Source organism: Semicossyphus pulcher, unplaced genomic scaffold (assembly GCF_022749685.1).
Source record: "Semicossyphus pulcher isolate SPU_LCO1_2020_fin unplaced genomic scaffold, fSemPul1.0.p SCAF_17, whole genome shotgun sequence".
NCBI classification, from domain to species: Eukaryota; Metazoa; Chordata; class Actinopteri; order Labriformes; family Labridae; genus Semicossyphus; species Semicossyphus pulcher.
The window spans coordinates 17,043,876-17,069,275 of NW_027211681.1; the positions used below are offsets into that span (position 1 = coordinate 17,043,876).

The 25,400-nt window shown below is 42.7% G+C and overlaps 1 protein-coding gene across 2 annotated transcripts in view; it reads right to left on the reverse strand.

Moving 5' to 3' along the window:
- The window catches only part of gab1 (GRB2-associated binding protein 1), a 52,467-nt gene that overhangs the window by 6,522 nt on the left and 20,545 nt on the right, over window positions 1-25,400 (reverse strand). Inside the window, exons 3-9 of one of the 2 annotated variants that reach the window (XM_069665830.1) lie at window positions 12,465-12,593; window positions 11,597-11,762; window positions 8,185-8,410; window positions 6,808-7,493; window positions 4,445-4,539; window positions 2,887-3,187; window positions 214-306 (exon numbers count right to left, since the gene is read on the reverse strand). In XM_069665830.1, coding sequence (XP_069521931.1) covers window positions 214-306; window positions 2,887-3,187; window positions 4,445-4,539; window positions 6,808-7,493; window positions 8,185-8,410; window positions 11,597-11,762; window positions 12,465-12,593 — 1,696 coding nt within the window. The remainder of the gene's footprint in view (window positions 1-213; window positions 307-2,886; window positions 3,188-4,444; window positions 4,540-6,807; window positions 7,494-8,184; window positions 8,411-11,596; window positions 11,763-12,464; window positions 12,594-25,400) is intronic. The other variant, XM_069665831.1, reaches the window with a different exon arrangement.

Here is a 25,400-nt window from a genome sequence, read left to right on the forward strand (position 1 = left end):
AAACCTATTTTGGGAGCTCTGAAAATATTAAAGGTACAGTTTAATTGATTCTGTTTGCAGTTAAATCCCTTACAGAACCAGCAGACCTGAGAAACAAGAGAAACCACAGTACACTTCTACCGCATGCAAAGAGTCAAGATGAAGTAGAGAAGGGGACAAATCAAACAATTGAAAGTTTTCACACACAATGGCGGTTCAATGCAGAGTACCTACCCTTGCGTCGTCCCCTCGGGAATTCACCTACGGTTTGAGAGTCGGTTCGCTCTAAACCAACACCTTTTGCTCTTATTATTTTAGGACTCTGACCTGATTGGTGAAAGAAGACTTTGCTTATTACAAAATTTTTGGGGTGATCACAACAGTTCAGCCCTACAGTAACAGCTGCCCTGCCATGCAAAGCAACAGACGAGACTTTTCTGAATAAACCAAACTACACCATCGCGTAATCCCAATCACAGTTTTGTGCAGCACAGTTATCAAGAGGATGATTGTCATGACAACAGCAGACCCGTACTGCCCAACATGCACCTCGCTCCATGCACCACGGCTTCCCACACAAAGACTGACATCACAGCTGTGCATGCACGACGAGCTGTGTTTAAGCACTGAGAGATCACTGAGAAATCATGTTGAGAAGAGCACATACAAATCCACAGAGAAGACTTCCTGATGTAGCAGAACACACTGATCTAAACTTGTTATTTTTTGCAGTGCATACAAGAGAAAAAAAACTTAAATGTGCCACAAACTCAAAGTAAGTTAATTATTTTCAGTGATTGATTTATCAGAGGGTTAATAATTAAGTTAAAGCAGTTTGCTGGCCTTGACCACGCAATGTCAAAGCCTTCACACTAACGGCTGAGACAACCGAAGCAGAGACAAGTGTACAGAAGATGAACATAGCTGTTAGTGAGTCAGTACTGAAGAAGTTTGCATGGCTCATGGTAGATACAGAAATGATACAGAACACACTCTCGAGTTTCAGATGATCAGCAGATGTTTCTAAAACATCCAAAACTGTGGCTATACTAGACATGATGCAGTAATAAAACCAAAACAAATATGGCAAAGACACAGTCTAATAAAATGACGTGCTTAAAAGTGCTAGAAGTTCATTTAAATTGAACAAAGAAGAGGGAAAAATTGGTTTTCTAGACAAAAAGTAGGTGATAGATAGTATAAAAAACTAACAACAGCAATAGTTTTTTCTGTCTTGCCTAGGGGTGGGAATCGCAGAATAAGTCAGGATACCATAGGCGATACGTGGCTCACGATAATATCCAGGCGTGGACAGTAACAAAGTAAATTTACTTGAGTACTGTACTTAAGCAAAGTACAGATACTCAAAAAATGTACTTGAATATTTTTTGTTTGGGAAACTTACCACTTTGACTCCGCTACATTTGAAAGACAAATATCGTTTCCCTTTGCTCTGAAGTCAGCTGATGAATTTCTTTTTCTTTTCTAAAATCCAAAAAACAACAAACTGCGTTCGTGTAGTTGTGCTTTGGGTTTGTCTAAGCGGTGTTGCCGTACCTGTACCTCGCGCGTCTCCATGGTTGAACATACAGCAAACGCAGAGCAAACATCACTCAGATCATTCAGTTCATTTAGTGGTGCTAATGACGGCTACGGCTGACATTGTCCCTGGTCATCGGGTATTTTTGGTTGTTCCTTTCATTGTTTCTATTATTTTGGAGCTGCAAATCTGGAAATCTGTAGCATGTGAGTTTAAAAATGTAAATACTGATTTCTAAGTAAACATAATGTAGCAGAATGTGCACTCATGTATTCTTGACTGCACACGTGCGTTGTAACAATACAATGTTTTGAGAATTTTTTCAATGCCTATCGATAATTGTATTGCACGAGTCAGAACGCTGAATATATATTGCCGTATCGTATATTATAGAGGGCAAACCCAGTTCTATGAGCAGTGGATTAAGACCCTAGCTGGCCTGTATTAAAGCAGATAAATGGTTTGGAGTTATACAGTTCTTTTTTTAACCTGTTGGCATGGTAGTCCGGAGATGATGCATGCCAAAATTGGAGATGACTTCCTCAAAAGGTCACGGAAAAAAAAGACCACAAGTCGTGCATGGGAGGACTCCCTACTGGGAAACATAAAACTCCACAACATGTCCTATTTTGTTCAGTGACAAAAACAACCTTGGCTTTTGGTTTGACTACGTGATGACTCCCTGTCCCCCTGACGTTCTTCAATTCTTTCTCCCTTTTTGCCCACTGCTCAGCCTTTCAATATGCCCAGAGTGTAATTCCCCCTTGCTATTAGGTCTTTCATCAAAGAGCTCCATTCAGACGAAGGGAACAAAGGGGATGGAGGTGACCACTCCGGGCTTCGGTCACTCCATGGCACAGGGACCGGCCCCCTCCAAAACGGTCTACAGGGCCTCTTGAGCTCGGGACAAAAGTGCTTTTGACAAGGAGCTTACTGTGTTGGATGTAAGAGGATGTAGCAGGCGCTAAACTAATTCATCAAGAGGTGAAATAAACTGGTCAAGGACGGGCGAAAAGGAAGATTGTGTATATAATAAACCAGACAAATCAAGGGAGATTAAATGAGAGAAAACGCACGGAACACATTACTACTGGCAGCTCAAGTACGATGAAATAAGACACTGCTCGGAGAATGATGAAATCCTGTACAGATTGCTTTATGACCATGAGCCAGCACTGTGAGAATAACAGCTGAGTGTGAGACAAAGCATCGTCAGTAGTTGCATTAGTGATTATCGAGCATACTGAAGGATGTTAAGTGCAACAGTAAACTCCAGCACACATCTACCCCGCAGCAAACTGGACGAACCTACCAAAAACTGAACGACGTCACAGCTACACATGCATGCACACCCGCCGTCTACTCACCTTTGCGGTCAGGTTTGAGATTTCGGTCCACAGGCGGGGGCTGGCAGTCGCTGAGCATGGGCCTGCGAGGCGGGGTCTTCGGACTGGAGCGAAAGCCCATGTGGGCAGGAGGGGGGACCTGCTTTCCCAGCGAGGAGAACTCCATGGTGCCCGGGGTCATGGGCACGTAGTTCGGTTCGTGCATCGGCTCTGGCAAACTGCCCGAGTGATGATGTGACGGAGAGTTGGCACTCATGGGTACGTAGTTCTGGTCTACCTCCTCTGTGGACTGGCTACCAACTGGCATCATTCCTTTGTTTTTCTGAGGGTGAGACGGCAAACATGTTCAAACACTGAGGACAGTCAAGGCTGATATAGGGATGTGTCTAAACACAGGTCACAGGGGAACAGTAAAGATGTCCAACAATATCTTTACAGAATAGCTGTCGTCTCATGGGAGTCATTCTAGGATGAACACAACGAAACCACCACTGCTAGAACGTACAAGTCTGTGGATTTAGATACCAGCCAGCATACATTACACCAGCAAGAAGTTGCAGCACAAGCAGTAAATCTAACCAGATGCAACTCAGGTTGGAATAATGATGACAATGCTGTTATGTTTAATTTAAAGAGGGGGTATTATGCTGTTTCACATGTTAAGACACACATATATATATATATATAATGTTACAGTGTTGGATGTCCAGACTAAACATGTGTGAAGTTTCAAATCTGTAGGTAAAAGTATGTTGGAGTAATCCCCAGGCTTCTCAGCTCAGTCTGCAGGCTGCTGTGAACGCCAGGTTTCACACGGGTTTTTCTACACGCTGCACTTTGTGACCTCGGCAGGGTTCGGAGAGCTGGCCAATCAGAAGAAAGCGGGCTTGTAGGGGCGGGGTTTCTTAAAGGGACAGAGCAGACTGAGTCTTTTCAGGCAGAGGCTGTATGAGGGCCAGAGCACCAGTGTGAGAAAAATTATGAGTTTTTTAAACTGTAAATGATGCTAAGCTACTCCACAGGTATCACAGAGTGAAATATGAAACTTGAAATTAGCATAATACCCCCATTAATGAACATCTTTGTATGAATCTAGCAGTGTACTAAGACTTTGTTACAGTATTTCTTTGCTCTCTTTTATTTTTCATGGTTTCTTTATCCCCACAAAACTGATAGCATCTTCTGTGCTCACAAACGTTAGAAAAGACCTAGAAATACTGCATGTAGCAGGCTTGTTTATGTAGCAGTGTAGCAGTGAAAAACACATTCATAAATGGCTTTCCCTGCCACCCTAAGCAGGTTTTTATAACTACATCGTGGTTCTATTTCGCGTCATAGGGCACTTGCAGTTAGTTTTGGGTATTGTGGGATTAACTGAGAAAATCTGAACCTTATTGCAAACAGAAAGAAGCCTTTCCTTAGCTGATTTGTGTGATTTGAAAAGGTTACATCTGTAATCCATCAGCCCTAGTAATAACATGAAAACTTCCCTTTACGCAGTCAGCCAATGCTTGAAAGCAGGCCAGTGTTCTACAGAAATTTGAGCGAATAAAGCAGAAAAACGTGGGAAAACACTTACAAAGTAGCTGTTGAAACTTTCATTGAAGTCAAACGAGCAGCTTTTGTCGGAGGGGAATGATCTCGGAATGTCATAGCAGTCCTGGGAACCAAAATCTGCAAAAGAGAAATAAAGTTACCAAATATTGACATGGTTTGTAAACCTTTACTGCAACTTTATGGGACTTTGAAAATCAGTAACTTGATTAGTAAAAGAGGATTAGCCTTCTTTTTTTCAGGGCTATATGCTAAACTTAAAACCCAGTGATGCACACAGTAGAAGCCTAATAAAAATGCTGTATGTGTTTCCATGGGAGATCATTTTCTTCAGTGGGAGTTCAGCAGCTATATGAAGGGCTTTACTGTGGAGCATTACTTTTGTTTCTTACATTCTCATTAGGCACTGATGTGGTCGCTAATGCATTTCTCTTATGGCCATATGTCCTCATGAGGAGTGCTTGTAAAAGCTTGTAAGGCAAATGAGAGTGTCAGCTGAGTAAGACTTAGTGGGGGGAAGCCAGGATGGGGGATAGTTGCAAAGAGGGATGCGGTTTCTTTGGACCGGCCAAAAGAAAACAAATTGTTTTATATGGGTCTGAACAAGACCTGTGCTTTTTGCAGCACTAATATTAACTGGATAATAATGGGAAGAGTTACAACTTTTTAACAGCTTGTTTCATTTTGGTTACCCTCGCAAAAATCTGAAGCAAATCCCTAAACCCAATCACATACTGGGAAGAAACAGTCATAACTCCATTCGAGATAAATTCACACCACACACCATCCGATGATCTTGGGATATGCACAGACTGTTTGCGCAATGACTGCTAGTTTGAAAGCTTTCACAAGAGTCTAGCACAGGTAAGACTACTGAGGTCCACCAAGGATTAGAGACTCTCTTGTGGCCTTGAAAACATCCTGTGTTATCTTGCCACTAATACCCTTGTAATTACATTTGTCACCACAAGAGGGAGGATTTAGTGGAAGACTATATTAAGTTATGTATATCCTTCCTCCAAAAGTTTCCCTCTTATTAAGAGCAAGTCATTTGTTGTCATTAGTGGTAGTTGTTTTAAGCTTTTCTACAAAGGATGTAGTGTGTCAATTTAAGATGTTAATTTTATTGTTGGATGTACTTTACTTTCTACAGTAGTTCTAATCCACTGTAGAACACATGATGATGAATCCCAGATATTATGTTCTATGAACTTATAACTACCTACTTTAATAGATAAAAACGACTTCTCAACATCACATGCATGTGTCCAGCTGGTGTTGTTTGATTTAAACGACAGCACTAATGCTCCCAAGGTTAGTGATGTTATACAACAGTATTATTACAACAAAGAAGGCTGTGATGATAACTAGCCAGCTGTTTCATAGATGCAACAGAGTGCACACTTGTCACCAAGAGATGACATGTGAAAATCATTGGTCATGTATCAATCTTGCTTTTAAATGTGAGAACTATCACAGATATATATTTATTATGCCTTATTTATGAGGCAGTTCTTAACTTGCTTCCCCCTTACTTATGTAATTTTATTCTTCTGAAAAATGCAGTAACCTGTGACCCATTCACAAGACTTAATTTTGCTATCTGTCCCCAAAGTGCATCTTGAAAAGGGGGGAAAGGGTTTCAGGTACGCTGCTCCTGCTGCTTGGAAATCTGCTTCAGGTGGATTTGGGTCTGGGGGAGCTGATCTCTTTAAATCTTTTTAAAAGAAGAAGGCATTGGAGGAAAGTGCACCAGGTTGTAGATGCTTTGAATAACGGCTCTCTGCTATGTGACCCAGAATATGACTTATTTTTGTAACGGTTACGTGTTGTACGTCTGAAACTTTGTTCAAATGTGCTGCTGCTGTCTTGGCTAGGACACTCTTGTAAAAGAGATTTTTTTTATCTCAATGAGGCTTTTTCTGGTTAAATAAATTTAAATTAAAAAAATATATACGATTAGAATTGCTGCACAAAGTACAATCAAGTTTCTTAATCCTAAAGACCCTATACACATCTTTAGGATTTCTGCTCTGCTCTGGATTTCTGCTTCGAGTCGGTTGTGAACAGGAAAGGAGAGTAAATTTTAAAATGAGCTTACAAAACAAAGAAAAGAAGAAAACAGGCTGACAGCTCCGGTGATGTCTGCGTTCATTCCAATGACCACAAACAGCTGCACAGAAGCCTTATTAAACGGTTCAAATCCTGTCTGGTTGTTGAGAAATATCACTGCACACAAAGGGCAACATTTTATGAAGTCCTATTAAACACTTGGAGGTTTAAATATTTCTAGAGTAATTTGTCTCATTTCCAAGCAGCGTTCCAAAGCAAAGGAAATCTCTACTCAACAACAAAAGGAAAAAAAAAACTACTTTCCCCGACACAAACCTTTGCGGAGGCGTGAACAGTCCACAGTGCCAATAGTGTTGCTGCGTAAAGCCTTATTCCCAGCACTAGTAGGCACACAGTAGTTCCCGTCTGTCTCTGACGCTGAGCGGGGCACATAATAGGTGTCCGTAGGTGAGCGCTCAGCAGGGGGAGGTGGGGGTCCTGAGGTGGAACTGAGCGAAGGCTTGGGCGGTCTGGGAGGGGGGACTACATCTCCCCCTCCCTCTGAGCCTCCTACCCCTGTCGATGTTGACAAAGTGCGGGGCACCTGATAGGTAGAGTTTGCACCGGGCGTAGGTGGGATATCATAACTGATGGAAAGGTTGCGCATCTGTGTCTCCATCGAGGCCTTCCGCGACGGTGTGTTGAAGACGTAGAGCTCGGGGGCTTCCCCGCTGTCGGGATGGGCCGAAGGGGAGGAGGCTGACTTTGGGAGCAGCACAGTGTCCTGGGAGTAGCTGCGGGGAAGGTGGTAAAGACCGCTGTCTGTCGAGAGCGAGGCACCGCGTGATGGAGGCGAGTCGTAGATGGAGGAGGCGGAGGCTGGAGCCGGGTGCTGCGGGAAGAAGCCGTTGTGCGAGGTGTGTTTAGCAGAGGAGGTGGAGGATGTGGGCGTGCGGTGAGAGGGGAGGTTGTCGTTCAGGTCCGTCTCTGAAGAGGTAGACTTGGAACACTCGGCATGGGCTCTGAGAAGAAAATACACATATTAAGCAGAGAATTTAAAGTCCACAATTGAGTTAGAGAAACTGGGAAATCCACTCTGTCACGGTGAGACTTCACAGCACTGTCTGCAAGCCAAAGTTAGGTCATAAAACACACACCTCTCGCTATATTAGCATCTCTTTTTGGGTCAACTGAAGGACTGAGGTAGCCTGTGGATGAGTAATTTCTAAACATGCAGGTAATGACATAATCAGTACAGTGTTACGGTGTACATAACTCAGTCTGTTCTCATATAAAAAGGAGGGCTAGTAAACATTCAAGCACCACAAATCCAGCTCTAACAATCTTCTACAGACGCCATGTACACTCCACAGAGCAGCTTATCAAGTGTTTGTGCGTCTCTTTTTAAACACACGTGTCGCACTCCACACAAGCAAGCAGTTCCAGCTGGACGGCTGGCCACTCACAGACTAGCCTGGGGAGGAAGAGTCTTGCTCTCACACTCCTCAAGGAGCAAATACTCCTGGTCTCCCTCCAATGGAGAGTGAAGCTGCACTGAGCTACACAGCACACAGCAGAGACAAGGACGAGATTGGCAGTACAGATGAAATGTGCAAGAAGAATAAATGGGCTGGAAAAATGTACAAAAGAAAAAGCTTATACCACAGCATAACGTCAGTATGGAGCTTCACACAGTGTCACAAACAAACTCACCTGTTTGGTTCAGGCTTTTTGCTCTCACAGTTGACCAGCCACAGGTAATCCTGGGGCTCCTCTGAACTTGACTGAGAGTCCAGGTGTCGCACGCTGACAGGCTGATATGGAGGGGGCACATTGGTCAGCACCGCTGCTGGACCGACAATATTACCCAGTGCTGGGTGTGGGGGGGTATCCACCACCAGGCCACTGATGACTGCCTGGTGAGCGGCTTTTGCTGCCTCTGAAAGAAGAGAAACGAGAGGGCTGGTGTTAACTTCCTCAGGACTGTTTATGTTTATGTGTCATCTCCTTCAGTATATGAAACCGTGTCGAGCACTAAAAGGTCAAATATGATTACAGGGTTTTCCCGCAGCTGACGCAGGAGGCTGCTGCTACTGAATTAATTATCACCTCCAATGACAGCAGAGGAAATAAATACACTTCTATTAAAAAAAGCCTCAACCTTCAGGTGCACAGAGGCGGTATGATGAGTGAGATAGGTAAATGTTCCACCATGATTTAGTGACTAAATTGATTACAGAAGATGAGATGCCCTCAAGATGTGTCAGACTCGGCTCAGCTGTGAATGACTGATCGGGCCTACACTGTGGACGGAGGCATTTTGTGAATTAATCAGGGTAGCACAAAGCACACATGAGATTCACTTATGTAAAGCATCAGGTTGATGTCAGCTGATGAAGGGACATAACAATTTCAGAAAGCATTTCATTGGTCCAAAAAAAGAATGCATAGGCCATGAGTGCAGGGTGAGTCATCAAAAGGTTTCATCGTTTCAAAGATGAATGACTTAGGGGACATATTTTAGCTCTGTAGTCAATTTGTTTATGATTCTAATGTGTTTTTAATTCATGTTTAAAAATAAAGTTTGTTTCGTTTTAAAAATGATATACATATTTTAATATTACATTACCTTAGCCACGATTGGCTGACAGTATTTGGAGTGACCGTGTAGCCCCTCCCCCACGCTGGGGAGCGGCCGCACTGCACTGTCACTCCAAAGTTGTAGAAAACATGGCTGCTGTAGGATCGTTTTTTTGGCCTTATATGTACGAGCCAGAATCGCCAGGAGGTATCAGAATGGTAAGTATAAATCTTGACGACGACTTGACTACAAGCGAGTGCAACAGGGCAGCCTGAGGTGACTGACGGTAAATGGCGATTGGTTGAAAGCAAGGTTCTACGTAGAAACCTGCAGCAGTTCTGAACGGCCCGTTTCAGAGGCGACCTTTTTAAAAATGTAATTCTGGAAAAACACGGAATTATGCAGTTTTCACTTTTTCACTGTGAACAATTAACATCCCCAAAAAAAATGACACCCATGAGAATATGAAAATATCAATTTAAAAGACATGGCCCCTTTAAGAACCTACGTCGTTATACATTACCGATCCATGGAAGAGATATGTGAGAAAATATATTCTGATTTGTTTTCAAATTAGAAATAAAAATAGACGTTCAAGTGAAGGTGATGAACAGGATGATATTTGCCACGTTTGCCAATGTCAACTCACGGCATGGCAAAGTTGCACCCAAGCTGTTTCCTATAATCTTCCTTCTAGGATGGATTCTTTGTGGACATAAAACCTTTTCATAAACACCACACTGCTCAGCTTGAGGGGATGGACATGATACATGTGTGACAAGATTCCCTAAAAGTCACTGACTGCCAATTTAAGGTTGAAGCACAGTGAGTATTTCATCATTCTAATCATGTCTACAAATACACACATGAAAGCCACTGAGGAGCTTAATTTGTGAGTAATGAGTGGGAATACGGTGTTTGCCTTCAGAGCCCACACACTCCCCCTCAGACAGCATTTCCTTAAGGTCTCTGCTTTGTCACAGTTTTCAAACATCAGAGTCCTTTTCAAACCCTTCTGCTCGACCTGATTGTTGTGCAGCTCTCAGAGCCAAGATGGCTGATGCGTATGCTCGCTGAAATATATCTATGTTTTCACTCCTCATCTCTCTACTTTTTTCACAGTTCTCCTCCCACTCTCTTCTATAACTGACATGATTTTATCTAGAAAGGTCCCCTTGTTGTGTTCTTTGAAGAGTAAATTTCTATCTTTTCAGAGCATCATTTGCTCCTCTCCCTCCTCCACTATCTTCTTCCTTTTTTGCCTAGTTTGTTTGTTGAAGCTTTAAGTGCTGATTCATGCAGGAAAAAGGAAAAATCCCCTCTGCTCATACTCAGCTATACCTCCTACACTTTCTCAGTGTCTTCGCTCTCTGGCCCTCCTAATGTTCACCCCCTCTTCTAATATCTGCAGAGACATGAAGCACTCTAGCGTGGCCACACACGACAGAAGAGTGGGAGTTGGGTCTCACATGCGGAGAACTGCAAGTGAGCGCAAAAGGGAGAGAGAGCCAGGGACATTCTTTTATAAGAAGAACTGTGAAGCAGGCTATGTGCAAGGAGAGTTGTCTCTCGACCCAGTTTCTCCTTCAATGCGCTTACTGTTTGTTTTAACAGCTAGTTCCAAGACGTCTGCTGAAGAGGTGACATGGGTGTTGTTATCAGGTTTGCCCTGCAACACTTGCAACGTAACAGAGGCTGAGGCAGAGTCACAATACTGAGCAGAGGACGACCTTGGAGCAGCATAATCAGTGACTCAGTTGCCAGCTTGGAAAAGCACATTCTTCTACTGAAAGAATCTCACTGGCTTCATATGTCAGACTGTAAATGAGTACAACTTTTTGCCAGTTCTAATCGCACTGAAATGCTCACACATTCAGTTAAAAACTATGGACAGAGATGCAAATAGTCAAGCTTGAAATCAGGCTTAAAGACAGAGAGACTAAGGGAGAAAACAGGGTTATGCAGCCGAGATAGAAGAAGAATTAGATAAGAGGGAAAGAAGGAAAGCGGGGCAGTGAGAGCGACAGGCACACAATGCTTTGATTATCTAGTACTGGGAACAAGAGTAACGTGAGCCTCAACACAACACATGGATCAACACATGGATCGTTAGACCTTGGTGAGAACGATGCTGAATAGAGGCCTTCTGGCACAATCAGCTGGTTTACCTAACTGCCTCAGAGAGAAAGAGGAAGACATCTGAGAGGCACAGCAGCGGCTTCAAAAGAGAGACGGATCACATTCAGTCATTAGCGTATAAAATAATCTTGAATTTGATTTATTTGATGGCTGCTGGTGAGGATTCAAAACACAGGAATATGGTTCTTCCTCTGTTTGTGTACATTATAAGACGTGCCAGTTCTGGGGGGCTGGTTTAGCTCAAGTGGTAGACGCAGCGGCCGCAGGTTTGACTCCCACCCTCAGCCCTTTGCTGCATGTCACCCCCCGCTCTCTTCTCCTCATATCGTCTGTCTCTCTTTACTGTCCCATCAATAAAGGCAAAATGGCCCAAAAACAAAAAAGAAAACATGTCTCAGCTCTTACCGTCATCAGTGGGGTTGAAACCACAGATGTCGCAGATGCAGCGGACCCACTTATTCATCTCCTCCTCAGTGTCAGCTACCAGGTAGAAGACACGGTCGATGGTCTTGATGTCGAATATGAAGCTGTGCTCCAAGTCCTTCTTGTTGAACGTCAGCCCGGCGTCCACCTGAAAGGGACAACAAACGAGTCTTAATATGGATATTTCAAATGGAATCGTTGGGGGTGCTGGTTCAGCTCAGCTGGTAGAGCAGGCGCCCCATATACAGAGGCGCACTGATCGCATGTTCGACTCTCGGTCTGCTGATCCATTTGGTGCGTGTCATCCCCCACTCTGTACTCCCTACATTTCCTGTCTCTCTTCAGCTGTCGAAAAAAGTGTTTTTTGTTGTTGATCAAAATAATTAATCTTTAAATGGGAAACTACATTCAAGGTGCACCTATTAAATCAGCGGCCCAGGTACAGAAGTTATGATCCTCGAAGCGGCGGCCCCGGGTTCAAGTCCCACCCTCAGCCCCTAGCCGCATGTCATCCCCCATTTTCTCTTCCCCTGTTTCCGACACTATCCACTGTCCTCGCTCTATAAAAAAAGGCATAAAAGGCCCCCAAAAAATCTAAATATATATATATATATATATATATATATATATATATATATATATATTTTTTTTTTTTAATTTGTCTAAATGTGTTTGTATTTGAGGAAAAGAGCAGCTTTAATCTCTGTATTTAATGTTATCATTCGTCAGTGCGGGGAAATGGGGAAAACCGGATTTCATGAGGAACATATTCTGTAATTAGTTAAAACTGGACTGATCATAAAATGTATCATAACCAGAAACAGGGCTCCTGAGCTGTGATGAACCATACCTGCTCACACAAGTTGAGATCAATCACGCGGATGGGCTTCTTGGCATGGTCATTCTTGTAGTACTCCAACACGTCTGGGTCGCCTGTCAGACGGCCACTGCGAAGAACAAACCACCGCTTCTTCCATGCCTGCAGGATGAGCACAGAAATGAGGCCAAAGGTTATATGCGTTTTCTCACAATGACTGCTCCGTTCCCAACCGACCACAGGCTGGCCCAATGCTTTATATTTTCAGTTTAGGCAATGTGTCCTAGCGTGGCTTATGTCTCTGTGTGCACTCTCCATCAGCTGCACTGTCCTCGCTGAAGAGGACTGCAGAGCCAGAGGGAAGAGGCCCGCAACCAGAAATATGTGTCTGGGATAACCAGAACAAAAGCCACATAGTTTGGTCTAGCACCCTGACTGGCGTGAATGACCAAATCTAAAAAGAGAAACAGGCAATTAGGTGTGTTTTAAAAAAAAAAGGATGTGTTGTCTGTGAGAAAAAGGCACCACAAAGAAGAGAGAGAGAAAAAATGATGTAAGCAGAAGAGAGGTCTGACTTGCCATTAAATAAGATTATACACTAATGTGGGATTATCTATTATGTCAAGCTGAAGAAACTAGGAATGCACAATATTGGATTTTTTACCGATATCCGATATTTTCCAACCCTTTTTGCAGATTGCCGATTTCGATACCAACATAGAACACATTTTTTTCCACCTAATAGCAGAGAACATCAAGCCTCCCCTGTAGAGGAATTGATATCATGCCTACTCTTATTGTAGTGGCCAAAACCTGCCGTACCGCAGACATCTTCTGCAACCTTCTTCGCACTCACGTTTCTGAGCGTTTTGACGTTAAGTCCGGTAAAATGTTAGCTAGTTAAGTATTGTGAAAGTTGTTTAACTTCTATTAATTGACTCGAGTATCTGTGAATTTTTTTTCTTTATTTGTATTTGCACACTCGCGCAGAGTTAATGTCGAAGCATTACACTTTATATAAAGCGTTGTTTATCGGCAGAAAATATCAGCAGAAAAATGCTCACAGCTGTTTTAGTGGCTGAGAAAAACAAACCAAACAGCTTCTGAGCTTGTTTACATATCATGCATAGCAGTCATATCATGGATTGTTGTTTCAAAGATAAAAGGTCAGTAAAAGTGAGAAGCCTCTTGTGACCTTCAAAATAAATCAGGAGCCATTGGCAGAATAGTTTCAGAGCACCAACACAGTGTTCGCCAACTGATGGTTTTATTTAGAGAACGATTCATTTAGCTGCAAACTTGAGGAGTTCATGAACTCTTAATTTGGGAGAGTTATGGAACAATTGGTTTTAAGGGCTCTAAAATATCTGCCCACAAAACACTAGCAAGACCTGTCTGAGCAAACTGCAAGATTTTATCAAAAGAAAAAGAAATAAACCAAAGATCATTTATCCACTTTGTTGCATAAGCTGGAGCAGGTATGTAGTGAGTACGAGAAAGTTTCCCTGTTGTTTGAAATGAAAGTTTGATCTCACTGGTGGTTGTTTGTCTATCAGGCCTTGTCTATTATTTCAATCAGATCAGAAGGCATACCAACAGATGCGAGGAATGCAAACTGGAGCTGTGTCGCTGTTGTTTTGGGGTGTTATTTTGACTGTATTAATAATGCTGTGGGCTTGGGAGGTTTTTTCTCTTGGCTGTTTTTCTCTCTTCAGGGTGTCCTTTTGTTAGTGAGCCAAGCCCGGGACTGAGACAGCATGGAGAGCATCGGACCTTTCCCTCCACAAACAGAATGAAGAAATAAGCAGACCTGCGGAGCCCCCCTGATTTTACCCTGCACGCACAACACACAAGACGTACAGGACTCACATGCACAGAAAACGCAGAAACAATAAACAATAGAAGGAGAAACACTGTTCACATCCCACACTGACATATTGCACTCACACATGCAGCACGTTTCACACGCTGCAGTTCAAAAGGACTATTATATAATCGCACACCCACACAGTCCAAATGAGGCTTAAACCTATTAAACCTACATCCTTTGAGGAAGGCCAAATTAAATACCAAATTTAACCATAAAGTGTAAAAACAACACTCATGTGTCTGTGTTGTGCTGGTGGGACAAAGACAGTGGGTGTGGAGAAGGAACCTCTCTCTCTCTCTCTCTCTGGCACATGACAAAGCAATCTTGGGTCAAGTTACCCTGTGGGGAACAGAAGGACCCAGAGCTTAGGTTACAGGGAGGCCAGGCCCGCCCAGGCCGAGTCTGTTGACAACTGGGTGAGTAGCACATGCTGAAAACAGAGGCAAGAAGTGAGACCTGTTTAACAAAACTGCTTACAGCCGAGGAGGAGTAGGAGTTCCTTTTAAAATTCATGAGTAATAGCAGGTCACTTACAGAGAAGGAGGAACAGAAAGAAGCGTTCACAGGTGTCAAACTGAGGGTTCACACACTGTACTGAAACGTCCGAATGAATTTATTATTGAATGTTCTGCTCTTCATAGAAGGTGTGATTAAATGTCAAAGTGCAGACCAGGCAATGTATACAGCATTTATAAAAACATACATCAAACAGGCGGCTGAGATGTGCAGTTTCTTCATGATTAAAAGACAAAAAACAACACTAAAACTAAAAATGTGCCTCTATTTACAGAGTAAGGAGTGTTCTGGTTAGTGTTTGTAGTACGCTCGTAGTCCAAGTAATATTGATCAATCATGTATCAGCAGGCTGCGGCGTATGCAGGACAAACAGTCCATGTTGAGACGAAAAGCAGGAGGAACGTAACGCAGCATAATGACATCCCGTCTCCCATCAGCGTCATCTGACGAAGATTTAGCTTCTCTCTATAAACAGACATCTGCATGCTAACAGCTAACAATCCATTCTAGATCTAAAATTCAACTTGAGATAGATTCCCTTTAGGCGGTGTCACGAAAGCCGTTCAGTGTTCAGATTTCCCGACTTCCTCGAATGCATCATAAATGATCGATCCGACCTCCGTTCAACAAACGAGCATTTTAAAGTAGTTTTCTTCTCCTCCTGAGGACAGACCTGACAAAGCTTCATTTCACTTTTTACATCATGATGTTGAAATTTCGGCAAATTTACCTGTTAATTAAAGTCAATCACAAGAAAAACGGGTTCTTTTTCTGTACACAATGCAGCACGTGGAGAAGGAAGTCTTGACTGGAAGTCGTCCATTGCTAACCGCTGGCTACACACCCAACATGTTCACTGTTGTCCCCAGAGGCTATATCGTCGTCTGACTACAGCCGTTGGGAACCGAGACTATCAAAAACAAACTGAATCTCTTACATCATACAAATGTAATCAAAAGGAAGCAATTCTCTTAGAGAGTAATAAAAAACAAACGATAGCAGACAGAAACAAAAGACTAAAGATTAATAGATACAATTAACTGTATCTACAAATACAGTTGCAAAAGATTGAATGGGTCAAAATGACATGAAGGAAATAATCAATATGATGGAAAACTTAATAGAAAAGAGGATGTATCAGGGCGCTGGTGTAGCTCAGCAGTTAAATCAAGTGTTCCATGTACAGGGGCTGAGGCTCAGTCCTCAGCCACAGGTTCAACTCTGACCCGAGGCCCTGTGCTGCATGTCATCCCCGCTCTCTCTGCCCACATTTCAAACTCCATCTACTGTCCTATCTAATAAAGACATGGGCCACAAACCTAGTATTTAAAAAGAAAAAAGGGGGCGCTGGTTTAGCTCAGTTGTCCCGGGCGCATATACAGAGGCTACAGTCCTCGACGCATTGATCGCAGGTTCTGCTGATCATTTGGTGCATGTCATCCCCCACTCTCTCCTCCCCACATTTCCTGTCTCTCTTCAGCTGTTCTATCAAAAAAAATCAGTTGTTGACTCCTAGAACAGACAGCCAGAATGTATTTATCACTGTATGATTTTTACATTATACCTCATATCCCCAAATGGTGCAATGTGAAGGGTCAGTCACAGTTCTAAGCATTGCTTTGCAGCCCTAAAGAGAATCTACATCCCCTGTTTCTGCTGTGTCACATTAGCATGGTTCCACAGTTTTAGCTCTAACATGACAAGCTGTGTGGTAGCTTGAGCATCTCTCCTCCATCTGTGGGCTTTCACACAGCTTTCCTCGTGAACAATTACACACACTTGCAGTGTTTGATACCACTGATTTGTGCCACTCATTCAGCACCAGACACGTGCATAAAAGCAAACACCTTTTTAATGAAGCACAAGTGAAAACACGAATCTGCAGAACACTATTCTTTACTGCGCTGATGGCCGTGCCAACGCAGCGACATAAACGCACAGAGCGACATCCACCGGATGCAAGTGGTCTGTTTTATTGACATGCACAAAGTTTTATATACACAAGACATCAGGAAAATGGCAGAAATCAGGTTATGGCAGGAAGTCAGAGAACACATTTACATTAATCCCAAAAACCTGCTTACTGGAAACTCTACATTTTCCTGCAGCTGTTAAGTAATCAGATTTCTCCTCTACCTCCCACCATATTTCTTACCCAACAGGGGCAGGTTTAAAGTGTATTACTGATGTGCGCTGCAGCCTGGAGTGTTCTTATTTTTCTAAATCATTTGACTGACAGCGCAGTGGGAGAACAGGCACTGTTTTTTTCTAATGTGCGAAGGTGTCTCAATTTAAAAACCTACAGTTCAGCTGAGTAACTTGGCATGTAGTTTTATTCTATTTTTAGTTGGCAACAAATTTACTTACTACTCTTATTACTCTGCTACATGTTATACATCTTTTGTCTTTCATCCCTCTGATTTGCTGACCCAGCAATATTCTAAATATGTGAACTTAATGATGCATGTAACCTCTGCTACACTCGGTTACATTCTTGAAAGAGAAATCCGATTTCTTGGCTGAGGTAACCTGGTTTCTCTTAGCTAACTAGGTTACTCGTTTACATGGCCTTACAAGACCCAACATCAATGAGAATGAATGGGTTAAAATAAAGTACATCGACTGCTCCGAATTCCACCAGAACTAGGGATGGGTATTTCAAGCAAAAAAACGATTCCATATTCACCGGGAACTACTCAACTATTATTCTAAGATCACCTCCCCTTCCCTTTGTGCATCGTCCCAATATAATATACAGACATGGATAATTTATCTTAAGGTGAGAATCAGCCTGTCGTACTGTGCTTAGTTGTTGTAGACTTTTGATTTGCTAGTTTTACCTGGCAAAGATTGCACTTGACCTCATTTTCCTCTATTTGTTTGAATGAGTTCAGCACAGACCTTTTTGAAGACAGAAGTCTCCGTTTTTTTCTAATCTCACAGCGCCACACCCGTTTTACCGGCACCTATAACACTAATTAGTGTTGTGATGTTTGTGAACGATCCAATTCTTTATAACGGCTCTCTGGTGCGAACGACAGGAACCGAGTCGTACGTCAGAGCCGTTCTTTTTATAGCTGGGCCCAAATTTCACTGCCCGTCCTAGATCCACTCCGCTTTATGCTGAATTACCACAGGCAGCTTCTTTCAACTGCAGCTCCGCTATAAGAGGGCATGTGGAGCAGAATCATGTCACCACAACATAGTGCCGGCGGTGAGCAACATTATAACCCTCCGCCAAGTCTTTTGTTTTTTTGTTGACTTCTATGTAGTCATACAGAGTTAAACTAAATAAAATTACGAATTATTATAAAATTATAAATTAAATTATAAATTATTATTAAATTATTGGCAAATCAATGACGTTGATAATTGTTCCTACATTATTCTACTGTTTCCTTTTAAATGTTAAAAGCGCAGAATTTTTTAAATATGCGTGTTGATACGGGAGAATATAGTGCAGGAACGTTCGCAAGTCTGAGAAAAAAAAAAGACAGATGGGCCGCTAGGAAAGGAACGGAGCCATAAGATCCAGCCCTTCAAAGAGCCCAACACTAGCATTAATGCTTTCTTCTTCTTTTGTTATTTAATGGCGGTTCGCGAACAGCTTTCAAATGCACTTCAGCCCCCGCCTGGCGATAGTACCGCATTACAACCAGGCACCGGTAAAAACAACTGAAAAATATATGTTTAAGATGAGATAATAGTCACATTTACTTTTCAATATTTTATTAATTAATGACTATTGGAATATTCGAAATTCATGACCCATCCGTACTTTAAATGAGTACATGGACTGCTCCAAACTCCACCAGAACTCATGCTGACAGAATAGTTTCATATGATTTGTTTTTTTGGTTTTACGCAATAACACGACAAATGTGTTTTTTAACACGCTGAACATAAACATGACAGAACTCATACAACAAACACGCACTCAAACAATGTGTCCACATGAATAATGAGTAGCTGACCATCGTTACATACCTCCTCTCAGAGCTCATGAAGAACATACTGAGGCATCTAGTCCTGCTTGTTGTTTTGTATATTCCATGACAGCCAGTGTTATGTTGAATTAATCCCAAGTGGTCAGAACCAGACCGCAGGATACATCCCCTAAAGTCCTCTTTAAAACCTATTCTGACCCACTCAGTCAACAATCAGAGCCCACTTCAGCTTGTAGGAGTCCTGTGTCCACTGCCCCGGGTTGGGAATGGGACAGCATGGGACGATACTTGACTGGGACGGGGAGGGCTCCCCTAGCATGGCAGCTGTCCCCGCCAACCCTTCTCTACCCCCCCCCTCCCCCTTTTTTCTCCAAGCGTCCAAGTGTCTTCTGATAGGGTGAAACACAGGAAGTCACCCTCTATTCGCCCACCCAGGACCTACATCCTATGGGGGCCAGACAGAGAGGGCATTGAGGGTCTGACTAAGACGACGACAGGGGGGAAGGAGGGTGGGAGGGTTGGGAGGAGATGCCAACTGAGTGGAGTCACGCTGCCGTCAGAGGTCTTCTGACCCAACATCACTGGAGAGTGAAAAGGGCAAAGGATGAGGCAGAGAAGTAGGTGAAGAGCAAAGGAGGCAGAAAATACGCACAAGGGACGATTTCACGTGCTCAGAGAGAAAATAATGACGCTATGGAACAGAGACAAAGACTGGCTGCATCAACCAGCACCAACCTCTTCATGTATAACAGACATTACAGAGAAATCCAATGCAATCCCATACAAAAGCCCTGGAGGACAGCGGGTTTGTTAGACATGTGATCACTCTTAAGATCCAGGTACTGTGGTCGAATTGAGCTCTATGCTTTGGCCTACAGCTGCTTAAAATAAAAGTCTATGGCCGAATCAGACTCCTATTACAAGAGTTTGATCGACTGTGTAAGTCTAAATATGTTGCTGGTGAACCATCCTGCCAGCCCAACTCAAGCTCCACCAACTCCAGCTTTACTGCACTCTAAAAGCTAATTGTGCTTCATGGTTTGGATAGCTTAATGCAGCCTAAAAAGCCTTTGAGTGAACTAATTGCTAATGTGAATGTACTGTCATCACAGGCTGTTAAACTGCATACTTAAACTCATCCTGCATGTCTCTAATGGTAAATGATAGAGAGATGGGCGGTTGGTCTCTATATTCCTGAGGCAGCAGCAGCTGTTGGGACAGACCATTGTGTCTTCAGGAAATGGACAGGTGTGTCTTTCTTTGACACTATTGTTGTCATTTGTGTGTCAACGTGTTCATTTATTCCAGTCTGTGTTAATGCAGGAATGTGCCTGCTTCGCACATTAAATGAGTGGAGCAAAGACAAATGAAGGGCATTTAAAAAGGACACTAAATACTGCATAAGCAGCTTTACAATCAACCCCAATAACCTGTGACTCAGATTGTGTTGTGCAGCATTTATATGGCAGAAAATACCATCAAGACATCTGCACAACCTGCAGACACAATGAAGAGTTAAATGCATATCTAGGTCAAAGTATAGCACCTTAGACGAACATTTCAGTGTATGCAGTGCATGAATAATTTTTTGAATATGCATCCCCAACTTTGGTGCATGTAACAAACGTATAACTGCAATGACTCCTATGTTTTACCATTTTCCCTCATGCATCATTCATCTCCTTGTACCTTCTTCTAGAACAGTCTTTTGTTGCATTACCTGAGCCTTCTTTGGATGTTAGCATTAGCTTAGCTCACAGAGTCTGAAAGCAAAAGTTAGCACTTAGCAGCATGCGAGTGGTCGGGCCATCTGTCCCCTCTGAGTGGGCTGTGGGTAAATGACCTGCACCCCAGCTGCACTGACTCATCCTGACTAGGACAACTTCTCTGTTTGTTCCTCAGAAAAACACGCACAGGGCCAGAGCGAGGGAAACACAAGGCGCCGGGTGAGGACGGGGGAGAGAAGGTCAAGATTTATGTGATAAACGACAAAAAAAAATAAGTATGTGCTGTGGTTTAATCCGCCAGATATCACCACCTGACAACACAAAAATAGAGCACCTTATATTGACATTTGATAGGATTATGATTAAAAACAAATCTCTCTTGCATCGGCTCTGCTCTCACACAGCTCATCTCTCCAGCAGGAAATTAAACATATAAAAGTGAGAAGTGTGTCAGTATTTATCTGTGTACTGTTCAGGGTGGTGTCATCAGAGAGACGCTGAGAGCGAGGTGGGAAAAATGTAAATGAAGCATCAGGTCATGTGGACAGATATACATGAAATTCATTACTTGGTGCTTTAGCAGAGCACATTTTGATATTGATTTAATCTTGATGTTAAAATGGTCAAGAATGTCATGCATCTAAACAAATTGTTCTTCAAATGTCAACATGCGTAAACCCACAACAATGAGGCCAGTAAACATGTCGTGTTTGGAGATATGTAAGGTTTCAAGGGCGACGAAAATGAATGAACTTCAGGGATTGCATGTGACATTTTTCAGTTATATGAGCAAATACTGGAATATTAAATAACAACATTTGCTGATGCAGATAAGCAACCAAAACCACAAAATATTTCCATGACACTGCAATCCGACACCAATGGTGTAAACAAACACGCAATCCTGTAGACCACAGAGCTTCCCTGAGCCTTATATCGGCAGCCTCAGGACCGTAGGACTATTTTGAACAAAGGATGTTCTAAGAGAGGAGCGTCAAGAGCGTCAGAGGTTTTGGCGCTTATGGCCTTGGTGACGAGGTCTGCAGAAGGAGAAGGAGGGGAGGGACAAAAGCTCCTCTATGCTCGGCGCTGCAACTTGTATAAATCCGTCTTTGTTAGCCAGACATGACTTGGATTCTTGCTAAACAGCTATTTTTACATCCGTGAGCACCACAGAGGGCAGTTAACGTACAAGTAAGAGTGCATGGCCTTTGGCGAAGTGTGGCCGCTCAGCCGACGTCATCAGCCCTCCTCCGCCTGCTGGGAGAAGAGGGGACTTCCATAACAGAAGTGCATGTCTGAGGTCCGGCATCCTGGACAGTGGTTAAAGGTCGGCAAATCTTAGACCAGTTTCTGACCTCATGGTTACAATGACCGCTCCTGATATTTGGCTTGACCTGACATGAACGTCAAAAGCAAGTGGATGCCCAATACTGAAGAATGAATGACGTTAAAACAAACTGGCTAGCACCATGTTGATTGGTTCTGCTCGAGGTTTCTGCCTGTTGAAAAGGAAGTTTTTCCTTGTAAATTTGCTGAATGTTGCTAAGTGCTACTCATGGTGGATTCATGTCGGGTCTCTCTCTTAATAACATAGTACAGTCTAGACCTGCTCTTTTTGTAAAGTGTCTTGAGATAAGTTTGGTTATGATTTGGCGCTACGCAAATAAAATTTGATTGAATTTGATTGATCCATACATATGCACATAAACCTGGAAGTGACTCTAGAGGACTATGAATATGAGGAAACACATTTGTACAACACAAATCTAACATAAAAATGTCTATAACATATGTCGGTGTTCAGTAACTAGTCAGGTTCAATATACAATACAAACATTACCTTCTAAAACATAACTGAGACAACACAAACAGTACAAACTAAACCACTGCCAGACAATTTGGAAATACAGTATGCTAAAAAATTCATTTTAAATAGTGTATCTGCTGCTTGCATGCTCATTTGGTTGAGATACATTACGCTGATGTCCCACACTAGCTGATTCCCTGCCACGCACACAGACCTCACGCACTCCAATAAAAGACAAGCATGCTGCTGTGAAGAGAATTGGTTGCAACGAGGTAGAAAGAGATCTGCACGCCTCAAATGTAAAGATGTGGTGTACAGTGGCAGTTTAGTTAGGCTTACGACATCACTGGGGATTTTGAAATCTCTACACTTAATGTCTTTATATTTAGTCGATTTCGGACATTTGTAATGTCATACTATTTTGCTAAGTGCAAAATAAATATTCATCTTAGTTCAAACAATAATCAGTTTTGGATCCAGTCACACAGGTGAAGCAAATGTGTGACCGGATGCAAAGCTAAATGGAAATCAATATGGCAGACTTAATACACCTTGATGAACTAATGCTCACTTTGCTGCGGTCCGACAGCATCATTACTGCTTTCATGTAGGAAGAGAGACAAGGCTGCACGAGATTAGCAGGTGAAAGTGTTCCAGTTAACTTATCCAATACACCAACTGCCATCACCATGACTGGCACAGTGCGGCACAAACATCATCACGACAGAATAAAAGGCTTTTCAATTTACACACAAGATTACAGAATATCCACAACTGTTTTTTCCCAACACAATGAGCCTACCTTGCAAGCTGTGTATCCAAATGAGCTGATTTAATTGCGTCCTGTAGTATTTCTGTTTAAGCAAGTGTAGTGTTGTTTGTGTTGCTGTTCGCGCCTTTTGACTTTATCGTGTGCCGCAGTGTGTGTGTGAGGGTCTGTAGTTTGTGACCTCTCCCTCCCCTGACTTCCTGGTCTATGTAATCAGGTTGCCACAGACCCTCTTAACTGCCACTGTGAAATCAGAGGGGGTGGGACTAGGGGGTATGTTTACAAAAATGAATTGGGAATGTACCCCAACACAGGATGATACAGCAACTTATTGGGGTTAAGTTATTTAGTGTTTATTGCAAGCTGTTTTTTTTTTCCTTTTTCCCGCCATTGCTTTTAACAATTACTTAATTCCTATTTTACTTTCCAGTGTCATTGCAAAACCACAGCTTTAAAAGGGCTTTACACTATACACAGCATAAGACACCCTCTTTCAATTATTGTGGCATAGGTAACACTAGGTGATCATCTGGAGTGTCCTAACACTTTCCCCTCCCTAAATGAGCCTGATTGAGAATGATCTTTCTCTCTGTTATTCCCTAAACAACATCCTGTTTCAAAAGGAGGTAAGGAGTAAAGACAGCATTTAATGAGGGTTTTAAAACCTGCGTCGTCTCACCCTAATTATTCTAACAATGCAGCTCTGTCCCCAGAGAACAGGCAGCAAATTATTCCTTTCTTCATTTCCATTGCTAATCGAAGGTCTGTGCAGCATTTCTTCCTCTCGCGTTGCATCTGAAGGCCCCCGTCCTCTTCCCTGGATTTGAGCCTCCCTCTGCTTCCTGTGGAGACTTTATGATTCTGTGTCCCATCTGCATTCTAAATAAAAGGAGGTCAGAGATGCCACAGCATGGACAGCTTCCTCTACAGGCCTGCTCCACAAAAGCTCCCCTTTGGCAGCCCACTGACTCCAGACACTCTGCTAGCTGCAAAGATAGCGAGTCACAGAGACTGGAGGTCTTTAAAGCAATGAGATAAGAGGGGCTTAGAGAGTGCATAATACCCAGATTTCTACCCAATAGTGAGGCACTGCAATGCAATCCAGTCTCCTGCTATGTACTCTACCTTAGCATGCAGGTTTGATGTAGTTATTTTAACATTTCAGTGACTTATGAACTATGTTGGAGGCAATGATGTGCTTCTAGTCATGTTGTTTTGTCATAACTAAGTGCACACTCCTGAGCACAAACACAAGCTATGTTGCCAAGGAGCCCTGAGAAAGCTAGGTCACACATGAGAGCTGTGCAGGCTGCATCTTTCTGCATTAATACAAGTAACTCCTTTTTAACCCTAAACGCAACAGTGTGAAGCTTGAAGGGAAGAAATCAACGAAGCAAATCTACCAATATTTGATTATCTTTGTCCAACAAATTTCCAGTGTCATCAAAATTTCATTCTAACATTAAGCTTAACCACATCCGAAGTACGGCTGAATCCAGTCGAACTATTGACAGAGATTAACGCTCAGATTTAGTAGGAAATATCTAAGTGTCCCTTTCCTTGCAACAATGATTAAATTAAGGCTGATTACAGCAGATCAAGTTAAAGAGAAAGGCTTGGGAACAAGCTGAGGACAGGACCACCTAGGTAAAGTCTGTAGCAACAGCAACACAGTCTAAGGTGTGCCTGCGTGTGTGTGTGTCCTACTGGACCCTTACATGTCCATATTAAAAAACACCCACAACAAAAACTGCAACTCCCAGCTCGCTGTGAACATATCAATCGCCCTTAGTGTCTGCAGCGCGGCGCTGATCCCGTGTGAGACTCACTTCTCTTCTTTCCAAGTGGAAACAAGAACAAATCTTTGTTAAACTGAAACATCACATCATTGCTTTGTGTGCGAGCGCCCCGTCTTCCCACACAGGTCAGAGACACAACAGTGAGGATTTTAAGTCTCAATTCTTTCAGAAGAGCCAAAGCTCAAGATGGAGAATTCCTCAGAAACTAGACATCAGGTTTTAATGGAAACACAAGGGCCTTCTTACTGTATGTGCTCTTATTTACCCATTCTCAACTGTAAGTCAATAATCATCACAAGAAGGCTGAAAGACGAGTAACGATAAACACACGTTACGACCAATTTAAAAGGACTGTAAGTGTTGATATAATTTTACGAGTTCGCCACTTCCTCATTCTGTGGCTGCACGTTGTGCCAAATTTCAATCATTAAGAACGTTAACTCAAATGTTTTTTGTCTTGCTTGCAGTTGCATCAACTGCTTAAATCAAAGTGCAGAGTAAGGGTGGAGACAAGGACAAACTTAATAGTTA